Source organism: Lagenorhynchus albirostris, chromosome 5, assembly GCF_949774975.1.
Source record: "Lagenorhynchus albirostris chromosome 5, mLagAlb1.1, whole genome shotgun sequence".
Lineage (NCBI taxonomy): Eukaryota > Metazoa > Chordata > Mammalia > Artiodactyla > Delphinidae > Lagenorhynchus > Lagenorhynchus albirostris.
Genome location: NC_083099.1, coordinates 41132898 through 41150897, shown reverse-complemented (window position 1 = coordinate 41150897; position 18000 = coordinate 41132898). Strand labels below are relative to the sequence as shown.

The 18000-nt window shown below is 42.1% G+C and overlaps 1 protein-coding gene across 7 annotated transcripts in view; it reads right to left on the bottom strand.

Annotated features, from left to right (window-relative positions):
* Positions 1-18000, bottom strand: part of SCHIP1 (schwannomin interacting protein 1) — a 123789-nt gene that overhangs the window by 36702 nt on the left and 69087 nt on the right. Inside the window, exon 1 of one of the 7 annotated variants that reach the window (XM_060149912.1) lies at positions 6304-6789. The exons of 5 other annotated variants lie outside the window; for them this stretch is intronic. In XM_060149912.1, the coding sequence (XP_060005895.1) occupies positions 6304-6381 (78 nt within the window). In that variant the 5' untranslated portion in view covers positions 6382-6789. Of the gene's footprint in view, positions 1-6303; positions 6790-18000 lie in introns of those variants that run through there. One more of the 7 variants, XM_060149913.1, reaches the window with a different exon arrangement.

Here is an 18000-nt window from a genome sequence, read left to right as displayed (position 1 = left end):
GAAGAGCTTTTCAATTATTAGTGGAAGTGAAAGTTAAATAACCTAGTATCTTTCCATTGTATCACTGAATGGATAGTAAGTCTGGTTATTCTGTTTTCAGTTTGTTTTTCTGACATTTTCTATTTCAGATACTTACACTAAACAATCCAGAAAGGTCTCCTGAAATGCTGTTGAAATCTCTTATCTGTGCATCCTCGCACCCATCTACCTAAACAAGTCCTCTGGACTAGATGTCAGGCCGGGCTGTTGGGCAATGTTGAGACCTGAGTTCGACTTTCTCAGCATCAGACTCATGGGAGAGCTGCCTTTAGATACCTGAAGTCCAGGATGGGCATCCATGGAGGGTCCAGGGGCCTTCTGACATCTGTTTTACTTAAGGCTTTGCCAGCATCAAAAGGGTTGGGATGCCAGTTCAGAGGATGGAGATGTTTGTTTACAATTAGTTAACCCTGAGGATGGTTTGGCCTAGCGACTGCATTCCTTCTCCTCACGCTATAGGGAGAGGAGATAAACATGAGCAGGCAGACAGAAGTGCCGTCCTGGGCTTCCCTGGTGGCGCAGTGGTTGATAACCTGCCTGCCGATGCAGGGGACATGGGTTCGAGCCCTGGTCTGGGAGGATTCCACGTGCCGCGGAGCAACTAGGCCCATGAGCCACAACTACTGAGCCTGCGCGTCTGGAGCCTGTGCTCCGCAACAAGAGAGGCTGCGATAGTGAGAGGCTCGCGCCCCGCGATGAAGAGTGGCCCCCGCTCGCTGCAACTAGAGAAAGCCCTCGCACAGAAACGAAGACCCAACACAGCCAAAAATAAATAAAATAAATTAATAAACTCCTACCCCCAACATCTTCTTTAAAAAAAAAAAAAAAGTGCTGTCCTGCAGAGTCCCTAACACTTGAACATCTAATTGTTAAGGACTGGAGCAAAAGTATTTAACAAACCCCTAGGGTTGAAGTTCAGTAGCCATTTCCGGCTGCATGGGAACTCCGGTGGAAGTAAAGGAGCCCAGGGTGCAATCTACAAGGATGACTTATGTAGTGGGAGTGTTTCAATGTCAAATCCTAAAGGGACACAGTTGAAAATTTTCCTCACCTCTGAGCAGCATATCCAAAACATGAACTGCTGGGTGCATCTTGAGCTCTCCCGGGTTCTCAAATGATTGCCTTCAGAGACTACTTTTAACACAGGACAGTGTTATCTGGGGACTCTATTTTTAACAGGTGCCATTTTACAAGTCTGTAAAACCACCTCAGTCATTCAGTATCACTGTCAGAACACAACAGTCCAAAACACCGACTGCAAGGTTATGCAACAGCCAAACCACAAGCAACCACCAGGAAGCCAGTGTCCCCCGCCTCCCAGGTCAAGGTGGGCTGAGGATCTGGGGTAGCCGAACACAGGTGTGCGACCAGGAGGGAGAGCAGGAGCCCGGTGCAGGGCAATCGGGACCAAGAAGACCCAAGTTAACCTCTTCACTCTGACACTTGCTACTGCAAGTTACGGAAACACTTTAAGCCCCAGTGTCTTTTTCTGAAAAAAGGGATAAAGATACCTTATTTTTTAGGTTGTATTAAGGATTAAATGAGGGGCTTCCCTGGTGGCGCAGTGGTTGAGAGTCCGCCTGCCGATGCAGGGGACACGGGTTCGAGCCCCGGTCCGGGAAGATCCCACATGCCGCGGAGCGGTTGGGCCCGTGAGCCATGGCCGCTGAGCCTGCGCGTCCGGAGCCTGTGCTCCGCAACGGGAGAGGCCACAACAGTGAGAGGCCCGCGTACCATAAAAGATAAATAAATTAAAATAATAATAATAATAAAAAGGATTAAATGAAATACTATATAGAAAGTACTTGGCACAGTGTCTGATTCAGAGAGAAATTCATTAAATGGTCTTGTTGCTAATATTAAAGGTAGGGGTGGGGCAACCTGCTGAGAAGAGTGGAGAAAAGGATAAAAGAGATCCAGAAATGTCCAGAACAGACAAATCCAGAAAGACAGAGAGTACACTGATGATTGTGGTGGGGAGGTGGGAATTAGGAGTAATTGCTAACGGGGACAGGCTTTTCCTGGGGGGTGCTGATGCAAATATCCTCGACTTAGATACTAGTGGTTTGTAGAACCTTATGAAATACTAAAACCCATCAAACTATACACTTGGACATGTCAATCTTATGGTATGTGAATTATATCTCAATTAAAAAATAAACCGTACCCTCCGCCCAAAATGTGTGTGTGTTTATTTTTTAAATTGAGGTATAATTCACATATCATGTATCTGGAAAATCTTGTTATCTGAAAGAACCCACTCCCTACCACGCTGGCTTACCGAGGTGCGCCAACAGGGTGATACGATGCAAAGAAGCCTGAACTAGGAGTTACGAGCCTTCATATTCACAAGACCTAAAACCAACCGGGCCCGTTCCTCCCTTGAAAGAAAAGGAGACCCTGGCCCAGAAAGTGGAAGAGACTGTCCCGGGGGGCTGAGGTAGGGCTGGGCTCCGGGGTTCAGTAACTTGACGGGGTTCCTCAAGCATATTCAGCCCTTCCAGACAGGAAGACGGGAGGGTTCATGGAGGTCGACGGCTGCTTTTCCTCAGTAATTGTGTGGGGAGGGCAGAGCTCTTGTCTGGAATGGCAGCTGGCATTCTGCGTTCCTGTTTATTACAGTTTATCTCAAGCAGTCATTTCCATTCACCTTTTTAAAAAAACATGAGGCGCAGCTGTGGCTTCACTTTAAATATTGTTCCTTCCAGCCTTTTAATTTGTTCACGGGCTCCTCCCTAATCTTTCACCATAATTGGATGCACCACACTAGAGACAGCACCCCGGAGAAACAAAGCCAGGCGAAGTCGGCTCGCCCATCCTCCGACCACACACGGCCCTGCCCGCAGCTCCTTCTGCCAGGAGTGGCCTGGGGACAGAAGGTAAGGCCAGCCTGCCGGTGTTTGCTCTGCTCTGGGACAAAGTGGGAGCCAGTCCTCTACCGTGCTTCATGTTACATTTTCTTGATTTCCTCTCTCTCTCCACGGGTATAATTTGGATCTATCCCCAGCCCTGAGATGGTGCAGGCTGTGCGTTTTCTAGGTCCACACTGACCATCTGAAGGTCCACATCCTTCCAGGTGGCATCAATTCCACGGCAGCTTATTTGTTTGTACGTCTCCCCATTTGGACTGTGAGCTCCTTGAGGGAAAGCCCAGCCTCCCTTTCGGGATCCTGGCCCCGCACACAATGCCAGGGACACAGGAAGGCTCTTGGTGAGTAACGGCTGACGGGATCAGGACATCGACTGGCAGGCTATGTGCCTCTGTGTCCTCAAGACAATGGGCTGTGGGACCCAGCGGGTCAGAGGCTGCTCAGAGAAAGCAGGGCCGTGATAGACCGGACTTTCACACCTAGGATTCTGCCAAGGTGCGGGCTTTCCTTCCTAGACACTAAGATGTGCTTTCTGTTGAGAACAGTCTTACTACTATTACTGAACAAACCAGAGGTCCTTAATGAAACATCAGGACCTTCCCCAAGGAACTGGAACATATGTGTACTCTTTTCCTTCCTTTGCCTGGGTGGAATCTAATTTTAGTCATCATAAAGTGACCTTTCCCCTGAAGGCTGTTTGCCTGACTTTGAAACAACCTTGTAAAATAATCCCTATATACATGCGGTATTTATCAGTGCAACTGGTATAAAAAATTCTACTGTACCCAGGCAGGGATATACCGATTTTCCAAGTGTTTTGGACAACTGACCTCAGAGTGACAGAAGATGAAAGAAGAAATTATTAAAACTTTTATTTTTATTTACGTTTTAAACATCTTATTCTTAAAAATATCTATTTGTATACAGTCAGCCCTCCATGTCTCTGGGTTCTGCAACTGCAGATTTAACCAACCAGAGATCAAAAATATTTGGGAAAATGCCAGAAAGTTCCAAAAAGCAAGACATGAATTTGCCATGTACCCAGCAACTATTTACGTAGCATAGCATTTACACTGTATTAGGTACTATAAGGAATCTAAAGATGATTTAAAGTGTACAGGAGGATGTGTGTGAGTTATATGCAAATACCGTGCCATTTCATAAAAGGGACTTGAGTATCCTGGGATTTTGGTATCTGTGGAGATCCTGGAACCAATCCCCTGTGGATACCAAGGGACGACTGTATATGTTTTATACATAAAAGATGTATTTTTACAGTGGTATATATGTGTAATTTATGAATAGAATATATGTATAGTAAAGGCTTGGGCTCAAAAACATTTTACTGACGAATACAAGGTGAAAAAACCCTACAGACCACTGCTTTATGGCATCTAATTTAATTTTCTAGTTAGTCAGCCAAACAGCAAAAACCAAACAGAGAAAAAAAACTTAGAAAAGAAAGATTCTAATTAGGAAAAGTGATTTTTATATTAGCTAATTATTTTCTATCCTTTGTATTTTAAAGAAAGCATATGTTGCCCTGTTTCACTAGAAGTTCTTAATGAAATGATCAGTAGTGGTTTTTTAAAAAGGAAGCCTTTGTAGTTATCATGATATGCATACATTTGAAAGCACTTTGCCTGAGAAAAATAGTTAAAAGCTGAAATGACAACAGAACGACTTCCATGTTTAGGGTCCACAACAATATATACTGATCTCTGGGCGTCCTCTGCATCTAAAAGTTTCATCTAGTGGTCTTTTGTACTAACCTCTCAGATACTATTTCTCTTGAAGTCACATGTGGTGTTCTACTGCCTTAGTGAGATTAAGGGTTATACAATTCAGCTCTGTTTTGTTGTTGTTGATGTTTTAAAGCTACTTGAGCCTTACATGTTTGTCGCTTTAGTCAACGCTGTATCAGGTTGCCTGCATACCATGGCTCGGTCATTCCAGGCATCTGGGCTCTCTGTTTCTAAGTAGGATGAAACTACAGTGGTCATTACTTTATTGTTATTGCATTAGCAGTGGTATGTCTTTCATTTTCCTAAGTGCAAACTGACCTACACGTTCCTAGCTGAGAAACGCTGTGACAAAGAAAACCGTGACTAGTCCTTTGGAACTGAAAATAGAGGCAATATGAGAACTGTGCACTTGTTCTACTGGGTTGGGTAAGTGCCCGACTCTGATTGCTGAGCGTCCCAAGTATCTTTTGCACACCCACTTCCGGCAGGAGGGGACATCGGAGAGGTGTCAGGGTTTCAAGACTCTATGAGCACTTATCCCCTTGGGCCCTCACTTCCTTCTTGGGGATCACAAAACACACAGGACAAAAAGGACAAAAACACACAGATCAACAAGGCAGGTCATTTGAACCTATTTAAGTTTCAGCTCCTGGGGAAATAACATAAACTATTGTGAACTGCTCTAAGAAATAAAGTATGTCCTTAAAACAGGCCTCATACTCACACACAGTTACGTATGTAAGATTTAAATTACCATATTTTACATTATTATATGTAAAAATCTATCAAGACAGAAGCTTCTATCTCAATCTAGGGGAAAAAAGTTAGTGACGTATTTGATCAAATTAAAAATTTAGGAGCAAGTTTTACTGTTTTAGGATATTTGCCTTTGAGAGAAAACAGGTCTTTCTTTCCAGGTCCATGACGGAAGGTCCCTGATTCTTCATACTGGGCTGTGTTGTGACCCACACTTGACTTATGGGAAATAATAAGGGGGAAGGACATAGTGTTTAGCCTTCTGTGGACAGACAAGCATATGCTTGTAGTTTAATTTCCTTACCTCACCCATAACTAAACTATAACTAAAGCTATTTTTACTTGGGGCTGTTATTACCAGACAATTACCATAAAAAAACATACCAAAAATATATTTACTGACTTTCAAAAGAAAAGGCAAGCAAAGAATTAGCAGATACTGTATCAGTTTTTTTTTTTTAAACCTCACACTTCTCTTAGTAAAACTTTATATTTTTCATTGTTTAAAAAAGCCAAACTCAGAAAGATAGATTACACATGCTAGTAATTATTTCTTGCAGGTGAACTGTCAACATGTCAGTAATTTAAAAAATTATTCCTTCACATAAAAAGCCTGCCTAGAAACTATATGCATAATAGAATGTTTTTCAACTTCAGAAGAACAACATGTGTATTCCAGTTACTGCTATAATATATTAATGAATACAAACTGGGAAACACAGAAAGAAGAACTCTCCCAGCTTAATGCATTCGATTCTGAGCATTTAGCCTTCCTGAATAGATTGTGGCAATGGCCACTGAGTGTGGAATTTGGCCACTCCTCAAGGGTGATCTTTCTCCCAGTTAGAAAAATGGTCCGATTGTTTACAAACAAAAGAGCTCTCCCCCCTTACCTTTTTATAATCCCCCTCCATGTCCAATGGGGATTCTTGACTGATGATGTCATCCATTCCATCACTGTCCAAATTCATCCTTTAACTCTTTAGAATTTCACTTAAGAAATAATCTCCCATGAATTCTGATAGGCTGACGTGCAGTTGCCCAGGACCCTGGTTACCGCTCATGCTGACATGGAGAGCCGGCTAAGAGTCTGTGTCCGGCTGTACGTAACCTTGCCCCCCTCTATCTCAGAGACACCGCCCCACCTGGCCTCCCCGGTCTGTCCTGCGCTCCAGCACGGGGGCAGCTGCTGTTCTCCGAGACTAACTCTGCCCTGACACTCAGCTGGTTGAGTCCAGTCTTCCCACGTCTGCCATCACCTTACCCTGGACGATCCTGCCTGGATTCCTCTCCCCAGCACCTTTTCTACCCCAAGTCGAGGAAAAGCTGATTCAACTCCCCAACTCCCCGCTTCAGGACTGAATGTGGATAGGAGTTCTGTAAGGAATCCAGCAACCTTTTACTGAACCAGGGGTAGAGTGTATGGGATAAAAATAGATGCAAAGCCCAGCCTCGCAGACTTCACTGGTGAGTTAAAAGCCGGGTCTTCCGTGCCAAAACCAAACAGTATAATTTAAAAGTTAACCTGTAAGACAGATGCTTGCCTTTTTTTTCCTTTTTCCCATAACCAATCGTTCCTTAAAATCAGATGTAAAAGTCTCACCTTCAGGGAGAAACCCCAGCACAAGAATGAAATTCATTTCCAACACATTTCCAAATTCATTTCTGCTCCAGGATCGCTGCTTTGTTCTATTAATATAGGCAAGAGAAGAAGATTCATCAACTTTTCTTTAAAAGCCGGTGGCAGCCTTTTTCACAAAGGAGGACGTTCCTTTCTGCCGCTCTCTTTACCCTTTTCCCATGGCTTTTGGTTTTGTTTACTGGCTTTACATACAGAGAAGGAAAAGGCCCACAGCTGGAGGATGTTTTGATGCAAGAAGCAGATAAACAGAAGTGCACACACAAACACACACTCCTCGTTATCGAATTACTACTGCCACAGACTAAAACTTATATCCAGTATTTTTTAAAAGTTACTGTGTGCAGGAGAAATGGGCCAAAGAAGAATTCAAAGGCCAAGGATCTGTTCAGCAGCACAGTCTTGTAGTCTGACGTGCTTAGACAGGAAGCAGCAAACGTACCAGTCAATACTTCTTCCAGTGTGAACTCCTGACCAACCTCAATGCTGTTAAGAACAGAGTTCTAAAGCAAAAGTGCTGTTCAAGATAGCGCTTGGCATCTGAACCTTTGCGGACATGCTCACATTCACTTGTCTACCCTCCCTCTCCACAAATTAAAAAAAATTCAATTCGTGGTAGACTTGTAGCATCAAGGTGTCTCACTGTAGTAGCCCTGCTTCCTTAAAGCAAATATTTTCCCTGCAACCCATGACCCACATCCAAACACCCCTTTAACTCCATCCACCCTCATCCTCCACCTCAGTTCCCAAGAGAATATCTTGTACCTTTGTCAGACAGTTTGACGGAAGTTGTATCTCCCGAGCCACACTTGCTTTTGGGAAGGGCTTCTCTCTAGCAGAGATCTCCCTTGTCCTTGGAACGTTGTCCACAGAAGGAAACATTAATAGTTCATATGAGTGCTTTTCAACCGAAATCTTCTGTGGAAACCACATACATTTAGAAGGTAAACATGGGTCTGCTCAGGTTGAAGAAGGGGGCCTACCGCGAAGTTCAGTGATTTCAGTCTCTTACCTAGGTTAGCATCCTAGCCCACTTAGCAGTCTATAATCAAGAGCTAACATGGATGCAGCTATAAAAATGTATTAATTTATTTGGCTGTGCCACGTGGCTTGCAAGATCTTAGGTCCCCAACCAGGGATTGAACCCAGGTCTGAGTCCTAACCACTGGACCGCCAGGGAATTCCCAATGAAAACTTAGAGAGTACAAGACTTAGTAAAGTACATAAAACTATAAGCCTAATTACTAACACCTTTTGACTTTAATTTTAACAGGGTGGCCTTAAATATATAGTTAAAATGACTGAACCCTCACTATTAACGATGTATATACATATTCAAATTAATTTACATACACCAATAATACATTGACCACATACATACATATACACGCATATGCATATACATTAATAATATATTACCTTTTGGAGAAGGGCACCTCAAAACCTCAAAAAGATGGAAATTCTCCAGCCATATAACAGCAGCAAGGATTAGTACTAAGAAAGTACTAAAGATCGCTCCCCTCCTCTACCCCCTACATCTTTTCTTGGCATAAGTGATTCTCTCATAAGTACTATAGAGAGACAAGTGATAAATCATGTCCTCTTGAAACTTGGTCCCCAGTGGTGATGAATTTATTTTGCACCCTCCCTAAAGAAGTGCTCAGCACATAGACTTGTAGTCCAGACCCTTTCCAGAAGGAGCTGTACCACCGCTATCTGGATGGCTTATGCCGGCTTAAAATACCTGCTGTTTTCCTAACATGTGAATGGATCTTCGGTGTTTTCTAGAGCTTTACTACTCAAAGTGTGTCCTCCGACCAGAGCATCCACATCACCTGGGAGCGGACTGCAAGTGCAAATGCTCAGCTCTCACCCCAGACCTACTGAATCAAAAAATGCACTTTTAAAAGAGCGCTAGGAGTTTTTGAGTGTGCTTTAAATTTTAGAAGCACAGCTCTAGACCTTGAAAAAATTCATTATAAGAGATTATATTACTTTAGATCATATTTCTAGGCATGGTGGCAACATCTTGACTTTAGATGCCTGGGATCAACGCTGTAATTAATTTCACTTCCAAGAGGTCCAAATGAAAGCAGGAAAGGAAAAAACAAAACAAAACACGACCTCAAAAGGCTTGAGCTGAACATAACGTTTGGTGGTTTTCTAGCAGCTACGCACAAACAAGGGGATAACAGTCACTCATGTCTTTCCTACAGAGAATTCTTCCTGGTTCCTTCCTCTACTGCTGCCCTCTCTAAAATGAACTGTGCTGGCAAAACATGGGCCCAGATACTAATGCTTCCCCTTAGAAAATGTACACAGAGCCACTTACAGTCCCTGAGGTTGAAAGGGCCTCTGCTCACCCCCCTGCCCTGAAATTCAAGGACTAGAACAGAGAGCTTCAGTTTCCTGTCAAGCCCTGATCTGAACTGCAAGGTGCATTGCTCACGTGAGCTAATTCTTTTAAATGATCATTATCGGTCACTGGTGGAAATTATTGACTGTGAGAACACTGACCGCATTACTGGGAAATCACTTATGCATTGTCAAAAGATTTTCCTATTCCTATTGCTGGAAACTATTTCATCCTGATTAACCCTTCAGCATCCTACCGCCTTTCCTTCCACCTTAATATCCAAATTCCATGCGCTATACAAACTGACACCTGACTTATAACCTCTTTTCAGATAAACTATTTTCTTCTGTGCAATGTTCGTCTAAATTTGCTTTGCTTTTCAACTAAGGTATACCGATAGCTAGATAAACCACGAACATAGGCGTGCAATTTTGCAATGGACTTTTCAGTGTAGGTTTCAAAAGTTAAACTAATGGCATTGGGAGCATGGAGTGGAGGAGGTGAAAGTGTTGGGAGGAGACAGAGTGCCAGTCGTTGACCCACATCAGAAAAACTGAGGACCACAGACATGAAGCTTTCTGCCCAGTTGAAGACCTGAGTACAAGAGACTCAACTGCAGTCGCTTGGATGACGGCGGCACGGCTTCCGAGGGAGACCAGGATTAATGCCCTCATTATGTTTTTCTGTGTTCTTAGCATTCTTTCCCCCTTAATGGCTCTCCTACGCTGATTGTCACTAGGCCTTCGGATGGCTGTTTTCTTCTGAATTCAAGCAATTTTGTCAAAGTACTTTCTATTTCAGGAAGCTTGGTAATTTCTGATGCTTCTAGATAGTGCTCAGGGGAATACTAAGTACACCAAGATTTCCAGTTTTCCCTTGGTATAGAGAATAGAAATAAATAATAGAATACAGCGCTATGGATGTCGAGCTTCTGCATGTGAAATCTTAGTTTAAGATCGTGTGTGTGTGTGCGCGTGTGTGTGTGCGAAGGTGGGGTCTCTACTCTCCAAAAATCATGCGTGCGCTGATATATATCATAGTGATGTTTCCATTTCCTTCCCCTCCTCTATCCCCAGCCCCTTTCCAAGAGAAAATACTAGACTTTTGGCTTAAAATATGCATATGCACATTTATTTCTTAAAATCGCTTGATGTCTAAAACGTGATGTTTGAGGCCCCCAGTGCTACTTTAAATAGGAATGATGTGCTTGTGCTAAATTTCTATTTCAGATCAGGCCCATGCTGAAATCCTGTTAAGATGATTTCCCCCCGCATTTGGGCACCTATCACTGTGCTCCTTTTGTGGTAAAAAATATACAACATTAGATTTTCAGATATACAGCCTAAAAACAAGTGCAGACGAGTTTACATCCAGAACTATTTTCTTAATTTTTAAGGTGATGGATATGTTACTCTCTCCTCAGACAAACACACTGTATGTCAACAAGGCAAAACACAACTATACCCCAACCAGGCAAAACAATGAAAACAAAGAAGTCTTCAGCACTTAACTATGGGGAAAAAAATTTCCCAATCAAATAAAAATCTATAGAACAAGATGGAAAAATAACTTCATTGGACTTTAACTTTATTTATTTATTTTTCATTGAACTTATATTTAAAAGCCTGTATCAAACAGTGCACTAAATGCTTTGAAATCCCCCTCTCCATTAGGTCAATATATTTTTTCCCTGCTCTGGATGAAACCAGGCTTAAATTGAGTGGAATCTTAAATGCAGTCAAATTTGATACCTTGTTTTCTCATTCACAGGAAGAGGGACTTGGGAAATGAGCCCTCCCTTGCCCTGGTGTCAACAGGGACAGACTATATTTCCTTTCTTTTGTTAACCATGAAATAACCCACTAGAATCTGGGCATGAAGGGCTGTTTACTACTTTCTCCAGCAAGCATTTTTAATGTACTATTTAAACTGATGTAACCCCTAGTTTTATCATTTGAGACCAATATAGGACATCTTTTATTTTATGTGCTGGGTATGACACTTCAATTGGGCTGAAACATTTTGTCCAAGAGGTATTTGGTGTTTCAGGAGCCAGTAAAATTATCCCTCTATATGGTAAAAAGATTTCTGAAAACTTTGCAAAATTCAATATATTAAGAAAGGTGGCTTGAGGATGAGTATTTGCCTCAACTGACCACAGGTATTTTGAAAAAGTACTTGGGGATGGACCGCGAGGTTCACCTTGGAAACATTCTCTTGGTGAAGGAGAGGTAGGTATGGAGGTGTGTTCTTAAAGCATTGTCTCTGGGAAGGGGGGGTGTCTGTCTCTTTCATTTTCTTCTTTGCACTGTGTCTCCCATCTCGGCAGATGGGATGCTGGCAACTGGGCAAGAGGCTCGTAAGCCAGCTATAAGGAATACCAGGATCAGCTTCCCCAACTCCCCGTTGCAGTGCACAGATCTGAGCTTCTCTCTGGTATTATGATGCAAAATCCTCATCCTGGGGACTCGGAACAGCACCAACTGCAGAAGATGCGATTCAGTCCAACACACATTTATTGAACACATACTCTGTTTGCAGGGCAGGAAATGAAAATCAGGTCTTTGTTCTCAAGAAGCCTGTTGTCTAATGGGGGAGACAGACTTATATGTCACTAGCTGTAAATGGGTTCTAACAGAAGTAAAAGCAAAATGCACTGAGAAGGAGAAAGCTTCCTGAAGGAGGTGACATTTGAGCCTCAGAGTACATAAGCTTGCAACAGGTAGAAGCAGGTGTGTGTGTGGCAGACTTTGTAGGCTGAGGCATCACAGCAAAGAAAAAGGACTGATAGCAATTTGGGGGCAGGAGTATAGGGCTTGGAGGGAGGAGTGTTTCTGCCCAGGGTTCTGATCATGGTTAGGCCTTGACTGCCATACAAAGGGGTTGGAAATTTATCCTAAAGAAAATGCGGAAGCGTCAAAGATTTCTCCTCTGCTTTTTCAAGACCAGGTGTGTATTTGAAGAAGAGTTTCTTTATGCTCCCAAGGGAGGAAAAGGACGAGAGTCATTCACGTACCATTTTACTTTCTTTCTCCTCCATTCCTATGGTAGCTAAGAACGTGAGGGTGTGGTTTATATCTGGGGTGGTGATAAGGGAACTTAAGCAATGGAAAGAAAGGGATAAAAGCGTGTCACTGGCTTTCCATTCACATCAATCTCCAAAATTAACTGCAGGGAGAGAGGAGAAAATATTTGGGAGTTTTTAAGCAAAATGGACCCTTTGACCTAAGCGTGTACTTTCAAGTTAATGATATTTCAAAGCTTTCTATCAGAGATCGTTTAGAAGAGTCTGGCCTCTCGAAGGCTGCCAGGCCTGAAGCTGTGGGCAAGGCTCCTTCCTGAAGAGACTGGCTTCCTCCCAAGACTGGAAAATGGAGGTTGATAGCTCTATCCTTTAACACGGCTACGACTGAAAATGACAACACATGCCTCAGTAACCTCTGTGCTAATGTAAACCCTTGGAGGGAGGAAAGTACACGAAGATGATGACAATGTGAGAACTTTTAAAAACAAAACAACCATGAAAAATTCTGCCTGAGAATTTCTCTCTGATCATCCCTCCTTGGATTAAGTCGTTCACAGCACAGTGCATCCACCCACCTCAAGCAGTGGTTTTCAAGCTCTTGGAAGCAGTGAAACTCTTTTTTTTCAAAACAGTCATCTATTTGGAAAAGCAATACATGAGAATCAGCTATACTTCTACATATTAGTAATAAATAATTGGGAAGTGAAGTGATGCATGGTTTTCCTGGGCCCTTTATGTGCATGGGAGAGCCCTTTATGTGCATGGGAGAAGATGGCTCTTAATTCATGGTAACTGACTTGCTTATGCAGAAAGGTGGCCTCTGGCAGGGACCTGCCAACTCTCATGCCAGGATGTTAACTAGGAAAAATCCCATTTCACAGATGAGAAAAGTAACAAGAATTAAGGGGATAATCGGACCCACAATCACTGAAACCGGGGCAGATTAATGGTAGGAGGTTAGAATAGGAATAGGATTGAAAGTCACCCCAATGGCCATCAAAATGTAACAAACCACAATGCTATAGAATGTTTACAGTGTCTTTCTTCTTAGTCAATTTTATATACAGTAGGCACACCCATTCATTTTATTTGAGAGCTTGTTCTTAGCACTGGGAGAGCAGATTGACACAAACCTAAAAATCCCTGCCCTCATGGAGCTTCCATGGAGAGAGGGAGACAGAAAACAGACAAATGAGTAAAAGTCTGATGGCTGGTAATGAATGCCAAATATAAAAATAAAGTGTAATAGAAATATTGGGATAGAACTGGGGAGTTGGAAGTTGACATAGTAAGTCCAGAGAAGGCCTTCACAAGAAGGTGACATTTGAGCAAAGATCTGAAGAAAGTGAGAGAGAAAGCCATGGAGGTTACCCACAGGACAAATATAGGATGCCCGCGTGAATCTGAATTTCACGTAAACAGTGAACATTTTTTTAATATAAACATGCCCCAAACACTGCAGATCATATGCTAAATCTGCAACCCTACACAGGGTACCCGGAGGAAGCACATGTCAGGCAGGAGGGGCAGCAAGTGCAGGGCCAGGCCAGCATGGGGGGAGGGGAGGAAGGGACGGAGGGAGGGGGACGTGGGAGAGGACTCTGAAAGGCATCAGGGGTGAGGTGATGTGGGGCCCTGGGAGGACATGGGCTTTTATGTCGAGGAGGAGAATTTTGAGATGGGTGACAGGCTCTGACTTAGGTCTTGAAAGATCATTTTGGATACTTGTTGAAAACAGACTATGGAATGGGAGCAAGGGCAGAAGCAGCCCCAGTTAGGAGGCCGTTACTGCTGCTGATGGTAACAAGAGTAATAACAACATATATCTAGACACGTGCGCCAAAATGCCCAAGTAAGTTTGAGGGGAATGGCCTCCGAAGCCCCCTTCATGGGCTCTCCATTAAGAAACCTTGGTACACATTGATGGAGGAAAGAAATCAGCCCTACAAATAAATTCCTTCTACTAAGATGCTAACCTTGAGGAATTTGCTTTAACCACTGCATTATCATCCTTAAGAATAAGTAAATAAATAAATAAAGCCTTCATCAGACAAGGGGAAGTTTCTGAAAAACATCAAACCGTCGATATCACCAGTGACCGTGACAACGTCAAGCCAAGAACTTAGAGACACCGCCCTTGCTGAATCCAAACGCACATGGTGCCCAGTGGGCTCTAAAACTAAGGTTTCTAAGTAGGATTGAGACATGGCTTCAAGGTTAATGTTTTTGTTTATGCTGAGTTATGAATAAAGGGAGAGCATTTCAAAAGAACATACTCATGAAGACAGTCCTATAAAACTCCATGGAGACGCAGAATCTACTGCCTATTATTATCTGCCGAATGCATGTAATTTTATTGTGAAAATAAGCAATAAATACTTCAAAACTATCGAACACATAATGACTGTTATATGTTGTAGTTCATAGAAAATAAAATCAATGTGTCTTCCTCTGGAAGCAGTAGGCTAAAAAATCTCTCCTCTCCAGATGAAATTGCTGATATCTGACCAATTTTTGACTTGTAAAACCAGTGATTCCATGTTCAACCTAATGAAAAGATATAGGGAATAATCTTATAGTATCTTGCCTTTCAAAAATTAAATTACATAGCATCTCTGAAAACTGAGCAGAAAAATGATTTTAATTATTATAGTAATTTAATCACCTGTAGCCATGCCATAAGTAGGTTAGGCTCTCCCTGGATGTTGACACTATGCTCCCAAACTGTATTCTGTGTAAGTTTTGGTTGTTTCCTCAGATCATGACCCTTTTCTCTTGGAAAGAATTCCTACGAAGTACCATCTTGATATTTAGGATCTATGGCCCTAAATGTACTATAAAATAAAAATACTATAAGACAAGTCTACAGTTACAACATTCCAATTATTAAGCAGAGCAAAAGTCGATAAATACACTTTCTAGGCACACATTACTTAGCTGAGAAACGACTGCCTTGAGTCTTGTGAGATGTACTCTCCTGCCTGCATATAGTCACTGTGAAACCCGACCTATGAGAAACACCTGCTGGTCTCAGGTAACCTACCTCACACAAGGAAGAGGCATTGTTAGACTAGAGAAATGGTCCCTTAGAGCTTCTAAACTCGGTCAGTTGAGTGATACCCTGATATTAACTATCCAGGACTTGGACTAGCCATGCTTGCTGCTGCAAAGAGCAATTTCTCTGAGAACATTCTCGTTGTCTGTTGACAACGAGGATACTTTCAATGTTGCCTCCACAGTCCAGTCACGCTCTAGAACTGGTCTTCTGAAATTATCTGTGTTTACTTCAACACTCCAGAGAGCAAATTAGCACACAGATGAGTATGTATTACTAGAAATGTTCTATTTGGAGTTTTTTATGCATGTTGGTACCTTAATTCTTATTTACTAGTCATTTAAAACAACACACTAGTAAAAATAAGTTTGGAGAGACATACAAGAGCAACTTTAAACGTCAAGTGCATGCCAGCTAATTTTTGAAAATTCTTAGATCATCAATTATTACTTCTTATTTATATAATTTCCTTCAAGACAATCCTAAAAACTGTATGTGAAGCAAGTCACAACCCTATGCAATGAGCAAAAATCGTATTTTTCATTTTTATCTACGTGAAATTCCAGATAGATTTTCCTTCTCCAAAGCGCCTGAAATTCAATTACAGTTCAAAGCAGTTCGTCTCATTTGCACAGACATACAGAATGTGCAAAGCACAGATCACCTCAGTGGATTTCACATATGCTTTAAAGGCCAAAGAAGCAGTGTTTTCTGCCCCATTACTCCCCAGAAAATCTAATTACAATTCAGATACTGTATGCGATGAAGGCCAGCAGTGGAGGATAGCAAAATCCCTTGAAAATCCGGAAAGAGGCAACCTGCTGCTTTGGAAGAGGAAGGCCTCCTCTCCCAAAGGATGCCGGCCTCACAATCAGGCTTTAAATCTTACCTGATACGAACAGTTCTCCTGATGTACCATCTCAGTGCATCCTAGGGCGCAGACCCCAAACAGGACTGCTCAGCGAAGCTGCGGAGGGAAAGCGCGGAGCATCCACTGGCGGAGAGCAAGCCCGGGGAAGGCAGGGGCTCCCCGCAGATTAAAATGGATGCTGTTTCGCTGATCAACCTGCGCAGTGGCACTGCCTGTGCCGGGAAGCGCGCAGCGAGCCGAGCTGCTCTCCTCGGAAAGCAGCAGTGAGGCTTACAAACATGGAGCTAGGACCGGGCTGGGGGAGGGGGCGCGCTCATCACTGGCACAATCAGCCAATTATATTATAGGCACAAAGGAAAGGATCAGTCTGGGGCTGGTGTGACCTTCTGGTGCTTTATGAAGGCAGTTAACTGATGTGGAAACATTCTAGTCCTCATTAAAGGGAAAAAGGCCGGCGAGAGAGAAAGAGAGAGACAGACACAAATCAATGTTGCAGTTGAACATTTCTAACCTCCGGCATCATCCTTCCTGCCCACAGATGCTGCCTGCATGGTGCTTATGAAACGAGAGGCCTTAAGGATCATTTCATAACTTTTAACAGGCGAAAGGGAAAACAATCCATTCTGAATATTGACACTGAAGGGATGTTCTCTGTGTTGAGTGTCTGAAATGTTTGTCAACTTTATGACTAAAAGGAGGGCCTTCACTCTTTAAAAAAAATATATTATTGTGTAATTCTTTTGATTTCCCACTTCTTTTGGGCTCTTATCAGCATGCTTTTTAAGTCAAACAGAAATAAGATGAAATAATTTTCCTATAATTTTTTAGGGAGGGAGCTTATTGAAGTATTAAAGTCAGTATAATTAATTCATTTCATGAAAATGAAACTAAACTGCAAGTTTTTTTTTGACTGTAAGGCCATATATGTATATGGCCCAATGCTGTGACTTGAATATATAGACACTCCCAATATATCACAGTATGATTGTAGAGACTGACCATTTCACCTAAGAGACAGTAATGGAAAGGATTCTGGGCTTTCAGATAGTAATCGAAGGACATACAAGTTGGACCATACATGTCTCTGGTAAAAAGAGTAGCCGATTTCTAAAATACTTCAGGGTGGTTCTAGGATTTTAGGATATATAAAGAGGAACAACTAGGCTTATAAATTCGTGAAGCTAATTTAATGACAGATAATTTAAAAACTAAACACAATAAAATTTTCTTATCTATATTTCTTAGTCGCCATAGGGCAACTCATCTTGCTATTTCTTAATAAGATGGCTCTGAGCAAATCAATGATATTCAATAAAATCTTGACTGAATTTAAACCATCAAATAAAAAAATCAATAGAGATATTATTCTTAAGCTATTTTGGTATAGCTATATCTATCTATCTTCTTAAATAATCTTACTAATAACTGCAAAGTCTTCATTATGCTATTAATCGAGAAAAACAAGTACTTTTTGCCCGACGAATGGAATCAACATGTTTGACAAGTTTTCATATCAAGCTCGATCTTAAGGAATGCTGAGAGTTTGTGTTAGGAATATTTGGTGATATAGTTTTAATTTTATAACATCTCTGCTTCTCGGAAAGAAACAAACCTATTTTTCTAAATATTCTTAATTTTCGTGAT